Source organism: Trichosurus vulpecula, chromosome 4, assembly GCF_011100635.1.
Source record: "Trichosurus vulpecula isolate mTriVul1 chromosome 4, mTriVul1.pri, whole genome shotgun sequence".
NCBI classification, from domain to species: Eukaryota; Metazoa; Chordata; class Mammalia; order Diprotodontia; family Phalangeridae; genus Trichosurus; species Trichosurus vulpecula.
The window spans coordinates 293,245,902-293,260,002 of record NC_050576.1 but is presented as its reverse complement, the minus strand read 5'-3'; the positions used below and the strand labels follow the sequence as shown (position 1 = coordinate 293,260,002).

Genomic DNA, 14,101 nt, shown 5'->3' with positions numbered 1-14,101 from the left:
TATACTATGGTTTAGGCCATAGTTTGCAACCTCTGCTCTGCGCAATGTCACCTCAATGTGTTATTGAAGCATCTTCAAACACAGAGCATGCCAACACTGGACTGAGAGAGGTTGGACAGGGAATGGCAGTCAGAGTAAAGGGAACTGAAGCAAAAGAGCTAAGGCAGGTGGAGTTGGCAAGCACACCGTGCAGACTTGTCTCGTGAGGGAAATAGCATCTGCCCTGCCAAGTTTGGTCTTGTAAGGAATTGCACCTCATGCACAAGGTGTTAGCACCCGCGATAAAACAAATTCTTCTGCAATGCTTTTTTTAGGGCAGTGGATAAAAAAACTTTTCCTTTTTGGTTCGCATTTGGACAATCAAAAAGCACTTATTTATTAAGCACACTTACTCTTTGCTAGGGGCTAGGGATATAGAGACAAAAATGGAGGAAGCAGCTTGTAAACACCTAAGGATGTATAAAGCAAATACTAGGCCATTTCTGGGGAGAGGGACTAAGTAGCTGGGGAAATCAGGACCACCCTCATCTAGAAAATGGTACTTGAGCTGAGCTTTGGAGGAAAGTAGGGATTCTAAGAGGCAGAGGTGAGAAGGGAGAACATTCTGTAACAAAACATGGAAATGGATGTTGGAATGAGTGCCCGTATTTGAGAAACATCCAAGAGTCCAGGAAACTGGGAAAGGTAGATTGGATGCTTAAGAGAGGTTCATCCTGGAGGCAAGAGAGTCACTAGGGCTCATGGAGCAGAAGAATATGGTTAGATCCTCACTGGAGGAATGTTGCTTTGGCTCTTGTGTGGAGAATTGATAAGAGATGGAGACTATCCTCTCCTCTGTTCTGCTTTCTCTTTTGTCAGCTTACATGTGCTGTTTTGTAGTCCAGAAGCACTAGAGAGCTGGCTGGCACCAGCAGATGCCTTTGGGTTTGCTGAATTAGGAACTGGACATTTTGCCCTTAATTATAGTTATGTTTCCTGATGAGTCAGTGCCTTTATCACAAGAAATGTTTCTACATTCTGACTGAAGTTCCATCTGTGTTCTAGCACTTTTATTTATGATATACTGGATGAGAAGCCCCTTTTCAGGGCTTAACAGAATATAATTTTTTCCCCTCTTTTTGTAGCCTAGGGCCAAAACTTTTCTTTGTATTGCTTTGCTTACCCTGTTAAAAGCTTGCTTTTTTCCTCTTAACATTCCTTTTTGATGTGGCCTTTTCCTCTTTTTGAAGCTTTAGCATTCTTCGAACTATGTTTTTCTGGCACCTGATTAATTATTGAGATAGGTAATTTATACACCCAAATATTGGTTCTTAAAATTTGTAAAGTAATAAACTAATTGAATACTTAAGTTTTCTTCTCTGCTTATTCATATGTCAACTCATTGAGACTCTCTTTTTACTAATTGGTAGAACTCATGACATCAGCTCTTAACCTAAGACTATAAAATAATTCTATTAGGCAACATGTCTAATCACATCCTTCTCATTTTTCCTTTAGGGGATCTTCGAGCTTGCACTTATTGTCGAAAAATAGCTTTAAGTTATGCTCATTCCACAGATAGTAATTCCATTGGGGAGGATTTGAATGCTCTCTCAGATTCTGCCTCCTCTGTTTCTATACTCGATCCCATTGAACCACGAACACCTGTTGGTAGTAGAAAAGCGAGCCGCAACATATTTCTAGAGGAGGATTTAGCTTGGCAAAGGTACTGAAAATCTTATTTTTATCCATATGTGTGTGGCGGTGGTGGTGGTGGGGGATGGTGGTTTAAAATCTTAGTATTTTGGAATCACAATATAAAGCTATATGGCTGTTTTTGATAGAACAGGGCTTCTCCTTTTTGTGTCATGGTCCCTTTTGGCAGTCTGGTGAAGCCTATAGACCCCTTCTCATAATAAGGTTTTTACATGCTAAATCCAACGTATATCGGATTACAAAGGAAACAAATACATTGAAATAAAGATAAAATTTTTGTCCCATCCAAGTTTACGGATCCCTTGAAATTTATACATAGACCAGGGTCTGTGAATGCCAGGCTTGGCTTGGAAGATAATTTTCTTTTGAAGCATTTTCTCAAATCAGTTTTACTTTTCTTCTTTTTGCCTTGATTTACCTAAAGGAGACTAATAAACATAATTTATAAATGATACTGTGCTTATCATATAAGTGAATGGTATTGATTTTTTTAAAATCACCAACCACTTTCTTTTCCCTGAAATGGAAGCTATCAACCCCTCTTTTCCCTTTCTAAAAAGAAAAATTCTACTGTTTATACGAACACTTGTAGAAAAGGACATTGGTGAATCTCTTTCCTGGAAGTTTCTGTAACTGTTCTAATTAAGAATCCTATGTTCAACAATTTCTGGTTAATGTTTTCTTGAACTTTTTCTCAGTTGAGTATCAAACCTCTGGTAAGTAGTGTCCATGCTCAAAGAGGTCATATTTTGACTATTGGCTCTCAGATAAATATTTTTGCCTGTTACCTTATACTGTACAAATAACAAGTATCTGACTTGTTAATATGTTTAGAGAAAGTGTAATCATTTCTAAAAGAAGATTTTTTTCTTTGTTTTGGAGGGGCTTCAGACAGTGATTTCATAAAACAGAATGCTGAAAATATTTGATGGATAGCATTTAATTTTCAAAATATAACAAAAATAATTAATGATCTTGAGTTGCGGAAAATGAACTCTTAAGATTCCTATAGAAATTATAGGAGGAATTTTACTCTTCATTAAGTAATCATCCATCAGGCATGAAGGCCTTGGCTGTCTTTTGCTTGCCTAGGGAGTATGTATTGGAATCATTGTCTTTATAGTGGTATGCCCTATGTGGGAGTAGAGAATCAGACTCATTCCTAAATCAATTATAAGCCTATTTAACTCAACATAGAATGTTTTCTTGTTATAAGATTGCTACGAAGAGAAAAGAGCATAAAATTAGGGTGAGGATCGGTGGGGTAGGAATAAAGGGGAGAAACATTGTCCTCCTCCAAGAAAGGAGTGATAAATGAGTTTGTAAACATTATTTTTTCAAGTCAGTATAATGTGGAAATATTCTGAACTCTTTTAAGCTTTTGCATTGTATCTGAAATTGGTGGTGTGTGAAAAGTCAATTAGATTTTAGTATTGTCACATTAGCTCATTCTTTGTCACCTTTGTGAAGGCTTTCTGCAAAATGCCCCATTCCAGCTGGCTGTCAGGTGTCTCTTTTTTTTTTTAACAAGCGGGTTAGTATAGCTATGAAAGACAGCCCTTGTTGGTGTATCTGATATGCCATTTTATCCATAATGTTGTCTTTATCGCCACTGTCTTCTAATCTGCCATGTAAACCAGCTTCTTTCTTATACCACATCCCATAGGAAGCCCTCTTTGAGGTAGCGGGGGAGGAGGAGAAGAGGAGAAGATCACTTTTGCTAGCCTTTTTTCATATTCATTTGCCATGAGGGAATTCTCTTCTGGGGAAGATATTGAACCTCTTCTCCAACTTCATCCTCTACTCATTTTTTATTATGACAGGTATAGTTAACCTACAGGGCTGAGAAGTAGAGCAACTAGAATCTTGCCTTTGCTTCAGAGGGAAGTTCCTGAGAGACTAAACTGTTAAAGTTTTCAAAAGCTAATTTTGTTCAAAGGTGTCTTGACTCAGCAAAATATGCACCTCTCTCAAGTCTTGCAAATATATGATTACTGGTTAATGGATTGAATTTTAGTTTAATGTAGGTCTGATCTTAGCATTGAGAATTATTAATCTGGTAAAGATGTTAATTCTTTCAAATTAGAAATCGTACAGTAAATGCCCATTTTGTGTAACACTAGTTTAAATGAAATGCCAGTTTTGGGAATGGGAAAAGCAACTAGTCCATTTTGGTTGGAACTTGAGTGCATGGTGGAGAAGAGCCTTAGAAGGCCAGATTGTGGAGGGACTTGAATATTCACCAGAGGAATTGGGAAATTACTCAGTAGGTCATAGGGGATTATTAAGTTTCCTGAGTTTGGAGTGAATGATCAGAATTATGATTTAGGAAGCAGTTAAGAGGCCACTTTAGAAGTTGAGGTAAGTGATGAGGGCCTGACCTAGGGCCTCATGAAATGAAATTGAATGGAAAAGGAAGATTTGCATGCTGCCTGTAAACTTTATTTGTGGTTGTTAAAATTGAGTTTTTGTGCGTTTTGATTTAAGCAAAAACAAAAACATAGACATACCATTTCTATCTTACTCTCCAAACATAATAATTTTTCCAACAAAATTATCCTCAATAATAACTGCCAATTTCCGTATTTACAAGGACAGCTCGGGTCTCTACCCCTACCGTAAAAATTATATTTTACTGTAATTTTGCTAAATGAACCAAAGTGATCTGAAAATGGTAATGTAATTAGGTTCATTGCCTGTTCTGTTACTTCAGACAGCTGTATTCTTTCCTTTTGGGGAAGGAATAAGTTGAATCCCAGTAGTTCCCCTACTTTTCATGTGTGACCTGCAGATGAGAAAAACTCGATGCTGTGTTTTCTATCCACTGGAAAATGAGTATGGAAAGCATTGTAAATTAAATTTTTTGGCAGGGAGGTAATTGAGGTTAAGTGGCTTGCCCAGGGTCATTCTTTTTTTTTTTTAGTTCTTCATTACTTCTTTTAGTAAAGCACTTGAATAATTGTCTTCATTGTTTTATTTATAGTGTGATTATAAATTAAAGCTAGATAAAACTACGCACATGAAAACCACTTAAAGTAGAGTTAGACCTCCTGAATAATTTCCCATTCTTATATTTGAGATATTTAATTTCCATATTTAATATTTTAAAAGCAGCTCTTTTGACATTTCAGACACTTTTGGACTGGGTATACTATTTTATAGCTCAAGTATTAACTCAGAAGAATAGTGTTTTTCTTTTTTTTACAACTGATTCATTAATTTCACTGTTTGTCAAAGTTTTTTGTTATTTTCTTTTTAGTTTGATTCATCCAGACTCCTCAAGTACCACTCTCTCAACAAGACTTGGATCTGTTCAGGAGGATGCTGGAAAATCTCCTGCTCGAAACAGGTGAAATAGTGAATGGAATCTCTGCAGATTATACTTTTTATATATAGCCTTGGAACCAATGGAGCAAGGTTCTGATTCATTAAGGGTGTACTCCTTCTCCCGCCTCCTCCCCCCCCCAGTTCTTTGGAAGCCATTGCTTCAGCTTCCTGATAATATTAATGGTAAAAACTTATATTTATGTAACATTTTAAGATTTGCAAAACATTTCCCCCGCAACAACCTTGTTAGGTTGCAGGTAAAATTATTTCAGTTTTACAGATGGGGAAGCTGAATTTCTGAGAGGTTAGTAACTTGCCCCCACTGCTCTTAATAATATCTTCTGTAGAATCCAAACTCAGTACTCCAGAGTCCGAGTTTAGTGTCACGTTTACTGTACCAAACTCATTTTACCTGGCACAGTATTTTTTTGCCTAGCAATCATTTGTAAGTAACAAGTGGGATTTGGTTCCAAATTTATAAAAATGATTTGATAAATGCACATGGCTAACAGAACACTTTTTTTCAAAGTGCAGCCAAACTAAATTTCTTCCTATGAGAAATTCTGGGTAGGTTATTTGATATAGCTTAAATTACCCTCCTTCCAATTAATTAGAATCAGAATCTTAGAATTAGAAGGAACCTTTGGATTGATAATCTTTTCATTTCTTAGATATGAAAACCTCAGCCTAGGGAGGTTTAAGGCTTCTTCACTGACTCACTGATTAGTGGCAGAGCTGAGATGACGACCTAAATTGCTTGACCCTTACTTTCTTTTACATCATGTGATAACTTTTCAAAAGCAGTTTTTAGAGATTAAATTCAAGATTTATGCATCCACTGTATATATCACATCGTGTAATTGTTGGTTGTGTGTGAAGTACTAAGCAGGATGCCAGACTTACCATTAGATCTGCCTTCTTGTGGATAATCTGAGTCATCTTGGCATTTCTTTTTGCTTTTATTTTAGAAACCAACTTTAAATAAAGGCTTAAACTTAGTTTTGGTTTTGTGGGATGCGGTGAGATATTGCCATTTTATAATATTAATTGTCATTGAAAACTTTTGCTAGCTAATCCAATCCAATATGGCCTTTTTGTTTTTTTTTCTGTACTTGGTAACTGTTTTTGTAGGTGAAGATATCTGTGTGTAATACTAGATTTTGATTAAATACTCTTTTCATTACTTAATCTGTATTATTGTAATAGGAAATTGTGATTGGACACATATAAGGAAAGAAAAGTAAATACAATCCACTTGTAAATTTCCTAGCAACATAGGTAATTGATGCATGTTGGCTAATGTCTAAAACATGTTTTCTTTTCAGATAATGTTGTGATAGATAACCAGTCTATGAAAATCTCCCTTAGAGACTCTAGGATCACAGGAAGGATTTTAGAGGCCATCAGAGCGAAAACCCTCATATTAGAGATGAAGAAACTGAGGTATAGACCAGTTAAATGTCTTAGTCCAGTGGGATAGCTAAGTGGCACAGTGGAAAAGAGGGCCTGGAATCAGGAAGACTCATTGTCTCGAGTTTGAATTTGGCTTCAGACACTTACTAGCTGTGTGATCCTGGGCAAGTCAGTTAACCTTGTTTTGCCTCAGTTTTTTATCTGTAAAATGAGCTGGAGAAGGAAATGGCAAACCATTCCTGTAAGTTTGCTAAGAAAATCCCAATTGGAGTCACAAAGAGTTGGATACTACTGAAACAACTGAACAAACCAGGCCCTATCCACCGCATCATGGCTCTACATAGACATTTTGGCCTTTCTTTCATAGTACTAACCTGCTTCTGCTTATGGAAATGCTTCTTTCCCAGAGAATATTAGAGGTATTAATAAATATCCCCAGTTAAGAGTGATTTTTCCCTTCTTGAGTCTCTCTTACATCTTCTATGTACATAATCATTTAAAAGTTCTAGCTATTTGTGTACGTGTTATGTCCCCTTCTAGTGCATTAGATTGTAAACTCTGTGAAGGCAGGGATTCACTGTTAATTAACTACTCTTTAGGAGATAGGGGTGTGTGTGTGTGTGTGTGTGTGTGTGTGTATCTCCTGAAGAGCAGTCTATAAATATATATGTAAATATATGTATCCTAAAGATTAGTGTCTCTCTCTTTGTGTGTGTGTGTATACATATACGCATATCTATGTGTATGTATATACATGTGTTACTTCTCAGAAAAGATTTAAGATGTCATCTATGCAGACCAGGAGTTGACAAATTCTTTAAAGGTCACAGCCATTTAGAAAAGAGGAAGTGAGAGCCAGTTCTGGAAACGTGGCCACTAATCTAATTGGTAGTCATGAGGTCTACCAAGAAAGTAACTTGTTATGGTAAAGTCTGATCTCCACTGTGTCAAGCAGCATTGGGTTTATATTGGAAAAGGTTTTTAGTGCTGCTTAGACTGTGAAATGAATCTTATAGGTGCTGAGAGATTCAAAGAGCTAAGCTTTTTAAAATTGCAGTTCCAAACAACAACAAGTGAAGGATACTTTAAAATTTGATGTGTATGGTCCATCAGGTCATTTAGTGAAAACATTGTTCATTCTTGAAGAAGAGGACCAATGACATCATGAAGGTGATGTCTTGACTTGCATGTGAATTGGATTTAAGTGAGTAAGAGCTTTGCTAATTCAGCAGCCTCAACTTTCTCCTTTGGAGTCATTCGAGTCCAGTGGCAGGACAAAAGTCACTAGGACTGGTGATGGCCCAGGAAGCAGCAGATAACCTTGGCATTTCTAAATTAAGGTCTTTCTAGGGCTCACTTTATCTAAGGCATAGGTTTCCACAGTGGGAGATATTGCCTCCTGGGGGGCTCTGGAACAGTCCAGGGGGCTGGTAGTAGCCTTGGGTGTGATTTGGGAGTGTTGATTAAAAATGTGGGGGCAGTAGAAGCATAAGGACAGAAGAGAAGATAAGAAAAATTTGGAAAGCCGTTAGTCCATGTTTAATCTGTTGTATAATAGAGTGAAAATCATGGTGATTACATTATTTTCCAAATGAACATGCAAAATGCAAGTTATAACCTATCAGTGGTCAAGTCTGCTGACAGGTCTCAACAACCAAGTGTTGGCAGGTGAGTGTGTAGCACATTGTTTGAAAGTCTTTCATGTATGGGCAGGAAATATGTGTGTGAAATGACTTGTTTACAACATGTATTATACTGTTAAATGATGCAGTATTGCATCATCAAAATTTCAATGGAGGAAAAGCCCCACAAATTTTCAATAAATTATTATATTTGAGATGCATCATTAGAAACATTTTTTTTTGAAATGATGCAAATTAGAAAAAAAACCATTAAAGGGTTAAAGAAAGTAGATTTCCAGGGAAGGCGCTGAGTAATATATTTCTTTTTTTTTTTGGAAAGGGGCAAATGAGTTTGGGAACCTTTGGAAGGCATTGTTATTTAATGACTAAGGGCTAGGTAACAACTGAAGCAGAAGATGTCCCAATTTCCCATCACAAAACTATCAGTCTGGGAGGGGAAGACCTTTAGAGTTTCTGTCCTTAATAGAAAACAATTGCTATTTACATTCATTCTAAGCTGTCAAATTTTAAATAATGAGCCACAAAGGCTTGGTTTTTGAGCTACTATTGGCCATTCAATCAGAGCCAGAGTGATTTGGGTGTAAAGGTGGAGTCCAGTAGCTCCTTTTGAAACAGTGGGCTTTTTAAAAGCCTGTTTTTTCAGAGCTATATTTCAAGAACTCAAATGAAAACTGCTGGACAAAAAGTAAATTGTTTCAGTTTTTTGAATAAGAAAATGATAATAATAATGAGGGTAAATAAATGCCTAAGATCCTAAGACTATTAGTGACAGAGCCCTTTTTTAATCACCTTTTAGATCCTGTTCTAGAAAAAAAGTCTTGGTCCTCAAGGAACTTAATGTCTAATGGGGAAGACCGTACATAAAAGGAAGCTAGATAGAAAGGAGGGAAGGAGAGGTGGGGAAGATTCCTGTCTCTTGACTTGTGTGACTCATCACTCATGACTCATGACTGGAGGGGCTGAGAGTACCGAGCAGTTATGAGCACCAAGGCCCATTGAATCCTGCACCCCTATGGGAGACAGGCAGTCATTGAGAACTTTGGAAATATTGCATGAATTTTGTTAAGAAGTTTATGTAGAATTGTTTACCTTGGTTGATAGATTTTTATTCCATAAGGAATAGGATAGTAATAGGTGAGATATGTGTAAAGGTTAAAAGAAATAAGGCGCTAAGAAATCCTAAAAAGAGGACTTTCAAGATTAGGTATGAATAAGGCATGCTTACAGTCTGGAGAGGGCTGTAGATGATGAGCCAGCCAAGTAGACAGAGGTAGCTTAACCAAGATAGCAATTAATTAGTCAACAAGTATTTATTAAGCACTGCCTGTGCGCCAAGTGCTGGGGTTATAATTACAAAGAATGAAACAATACCTTCCTAAGAGCTTATATTATGATGGGGAGGAGATCAAATATGTGCATTACTATAAAGTTAATCCAAATATATACAAAGTATATAAAGGTAGTTTATGATTAGTTCAGGGAACCATATATTAAGGTTTAAGGGTGCTCAGAACCCCAAAATACCGACATGCTAGGTCCTGCTTGAATGGATTCGACTCAAGCCTTCTTACGGTGAAAGAAAAACAAAGTTTATTAAAGATTCGCCATATTGGGTAGAGTCTTAGGAAATCTCACCATTTGCAAGTGGGCCACTTTCAATTTACTGAGCTCAATTGAATCTGAACACCTTCTTGGAGGCAAGATAGATCTTATATACAGAAAGATTGGGAGGGATCTAGGGGTGGTTCTGAGGTGATGGGAGGAAGGGTTTAAGGAGGGTCTTGAGGAGGAGTCTAAGGACGATCAGGAATCAAGAAAATGGGATTTTGATGGGATCAAGGGTGGGAAGTGGCCAGACAGTGGAGGGCTAGGCTAGGCTAGGTTAAAGAGTAACAAGAAGTTTGGGTCTAGCAATAATGAAATGTTTATGGCCTCAGGAAAGCGCATCATCAAGTGGGAAGATTCAAGGAGAGTGCAAGAGGGCTCCCAGAGATGGACCCTGTCAGTTTATAGTATATAAAGTATATAAACAAAGTGTATAAACATTAGTTTGGGATGGAAAGTACTAGTGATTGGGGGGAATCAGGAAAGGATTCATGAAGAAGGTGCTGCTTATGCTTAAAGCTTAAGGGAAGAGAGGGACTTTGAATTGGAGTTGAGGAGTGAGGGCACTTCTGGCATGTGGTATGGCCAGTGCAAAAGCACAGAGATGGGAAGAAGAGCATTGTTTGTGGGAAACAGGGAGATGCCAGTTTGTTTGGATTGCAGAGTGCAGGGGGAAAGTAACGTCCATTGAGGTTCTGTTGCGGGCCATGACAAGAGTGGAACCAGGGAGGCTTGGGTTAACCAGGGCTGTTGTATGCCAAGATTCTGTGGAGCATAACTTTGAGTTGGCTTGACATTTGGTGGATTGGTTAGAGACCCAGCCACGGTGGGAGACCTCTTGGTACTATAGGAACCTCCTTGCTGATTGCTTTTTATCTATTTTTTTTTCTGGAAGCTTTGAACTGTTTTTACATTCTTGAATTACATTTTACTGCCTTGTGGATTTCTTTTTACTGGGGTGGGGGTGGGGTTTGGTCATTTTCAATGAAATGAATTGTTTATCTGAACCCTCAGCTTCTGAGTAATGAATTTCACCAGACAAGTAGCTAGGACCCTGACAGGGGGGAAAGAAAGGTTGGATTCAAGGGCTTCAGTAGGTAAGAGTAATGGACTTGGAGTCAGAGAAACCATGTTCAGATCCTGTCTCATATACTTACTAGCTATGTGACCCTCAATAAGACACAATCTCAGCCTCAGTTTCTGAAACTGTAAAATGGGGATAATGATAGCACCTGTCTTCCAGGGTTATTTTGAGGATCGAATGAGATAATGTATAAAGTGCTTTGCCAAAAAAACTTTAAAACACTCTATGCTAGCAGTGATAATAAATAATAATTTTTTGTTGTTTTAATTGACTTAAAGTTAATCAACAAGCATTTCCTAAGTGCCAGATACTTTGCTAGGCATTGGGACACTGCTAGGACCTGGATATGAAGAGGTCAGGGAACCATATGTTGAGGTTAGGGAACCATGTTTTTAGGGGTACTCGAGACCCCAAAATACCAACATACTGGTTCGTGCTGAATGAATTTGACTCAAGCCTTCTCACAGCCAAAGAGAGACAAAGTTTATTATAAATTTGCCATATTGGGTTATCTTAAGAAATCTCACCCTTTGTGAAGCTCATTTTCACAAGCAGGCCATATTCCATCTGGAGTAGATGGAATCTGAGCACCTTCATGGAGGCAAGATGAAACTCATATACACAAAGATTGTGGGAGGGATCTAGGGTGGTTCTGGGGTGATGGGAGGAGGGGTTTAGGGAGGATCTTGAGGAGGTGTCTAAGGAGGAGCTTGATGGGACTGGGATGAGGTCTGACTCCTGGAACCAAGAGAATGGATTAAGGGGTGGGAAGTAGCTGAAGGCTACCTGGAGATAACAGACAATGTAGGGCTAGGCTAGTTTAAGGATAATAGATTTGGGCATAGACACTTTGACCAGATCAAGGGTGGAAACTAGCCAGACAATGGAGGGCTAGGCTAGGTTAGAGTAACCTAGCCTAGAGATTTTGGGCCTAGCAATAATGAAAGGCTTATGGCCTCAGGCAAACGCCTAGTGGGAAGATTCAAGGGAAGTTCAAGGGGGCTCCCACAATCTAAACCCCATCAGATACATTGAATACCTTCTAGAAATTCCCACACGTTTTATGCTTTGTGGTTTTTTTTTTTGACTAAACTGTTTCTGTTTTCCCTTAAAGGAGAAAAAAATTAAAAAGCAAGCAATCTCAGGGTTTTTTTTTTGTGACGTACTAATCTGTTTTTCTGAGTTTTTTTCTCTTCCTCTTTTTTCTTTTTAAATTATTATAAAAGATGGCTCTCTGGGAGAGAGAGAGAGAGAGAGAGAGAGAGAGAGAGAGAAAGATAAAGGGAGGAATCTACATGATGAAAAAACAAGAGATATCAATAAAATTTATTTTTTAAAGAAAGCATTTCATAGAGTAAAACTCTTTTTACCCTAGCAGGCAAAATGTCCTAGTTGTCTTTTAATTTACTCTGCTTGCAGCAATCTAAAAGGCATCATTCTGAAGTTTGCCTGCTACTTTGTGTCCTGAGTGATTCCTTAAACAAATGGGTATAAACTTAAAATAGCCAAGCAACTTAAAAAAACCCAAAACTTTATCATTAAAAGTATAGACAATACAGTCAAGGGACTATTATTGTTTAGTTTTTAATCCTTCAATAAAACAGTTCAGCCAACACTTAAGATTAGCTGGTTAGTCTTGGGGTCATATTCAAAAGGCCCAAATATGAATATGAACGAAAAAATAAGGGGTTAAAATTACATTTGTTCCCTCCTCCCCATATCCTTATTTCTTTTTTTTTTTTTTTATGTTCGTAATTTTAGCAACTTTTTTTTTTAATGCAATTTATTTATTTAACATATTTGGTTTTCAGCATTGATTTTCACAACATTTTGAATTACAAATTTTCTCCCCATTTCTACCCTCCCCCCCACTCCAAGATGGCTTATATTCTGGTTGCCCTGTTTCCCAGTCAGCCCTCCCCTCTATCACCCCCCTCCCCTCTCATCCCCTTTTCCCTTCCTTTCTTGTAGGGCAAGATAAATTTCTACGCTCCATTGCCTGTGTATCTTATTTTTTAGTTGCATACAAAAACTTTTTTGTTTTTGAACATCTGATTTTAAAACTGTGAGTTCCAAATTCCCTTCCCTCTTCCCTTCCCACCCACCCTCCCTAAGAAGTTGAGCAATTCAACCTAGGCCACACATGTATTATTATGTATAACCCTTCCACAATACTCATGTTGTGAAAGGCTAACTACATTTTGCTCCTTCCCAACCCATCCCGCTTTATTGAATTTTCTCCCTTGACCCTGTCCCCTTTCCAAAGTGTTTGTTTTGATTACCTCCACCCCCATCTGCCCTCCCCTCCATCATACCCCCCTTTTATTTTTTTTTTATCTTCCTCCCTCTTCTTTCCTGTGGGGTAAGATACCCAACTGAGTATGTATGGTATTCCCCCTCAGGCCAAATCTGATGAGAGCAAGGTTCACTCATTCCCCCCTCACCTGCCCTCTCCCCTCCTCCCATAGAACTGCTTCCTCTTGCCACCTTTATGAGAGATAATCCACCCCATTCTATCTCTCCCTATCTCCCTCTCTCAGTATGTTACTCTCTCATCCCTTAATTTCATTTTATCTCTTTTAGCTATCTTCCCTTCGTCCTCAACTCACCCTGTGTCTGCTCTCTCTCTTTTACATATATATATATATATATATATAAACACACATATATATATACACATACATACACATACATACATAGACACATAGATATATACATACATACCCATTCACTTATATATATACATAAACATATATATATATATATATGCATATTCCCTTCAACTACCCTAATACTGAGGTCTCATGAATCATACTCATCATCTTTCCATGTAGGAATGTAAACAAAACAGTTCAACTTTAGTAAGTCCCTTGCAATTTCTGTTTCTTGATTACCTTTTCATGCTTCTCTTGATTCTTGTGTTTGAAAGTCAAATTTTCTATTCAGTTCTGGTCTTTTCACTGAGAAAGCTTGAAAGTCCTCTATTTTATTGAAACTCCATATTTTGCCTTGGAACATGATACTCAGTTTTGCTGGGTAGGTGATTCTAGGTTTTAATCCTAGCTCCATTGACCTCCGGAATATCGCATTCCAAGCCCTTCGATCACTTAATGTAGAAGCTGCCAGATCTTGGGTTATTCTGATTGGGTTTCCACAATACTCAAATTGTTTCTTTCTGGCTGCTTGCAGTATTTTCTCCTTGATCTGGGAGCTCTGGAATTTGGCAACAATATTCCTAGGAGATTTCTTTTTGGGATCTATTTGAGGAGGCGATCGATGGATTCTTTCAATTTCTATTTTGCCCTGTGGCTCTAGAATATCAGGGCAGTTCTCC

At 37.9% G+C, this 14,101-nt stretch overlaps 1 protein-coding gene across 1 annotated transcript in view; it reads left to right on the top strand.

The window, feature by feature from the left end:
* PIKFYVE (phosphoinositide kinase, FYVE-type zinc finger containing) overlaps positions 1-14,101 on the top strand; it is a 97,955-nt gene that overhangs the window by 12,004 nt on the left and 71,850 nt on the right. The window contains exons 5-6 of the mRNA XM_036754216.1: positions 1,498-1,705; positions 4,955-5,044. Coding sequence (XP_036610111.1) covers positions 1,498-1,705; positions 4,955-5,044 — 298 coding nt within the window. The remainder of the gene's footprint in view (positions 1-1,497; positions 1,706-4,954; positions 5,045-14,101) is intronic.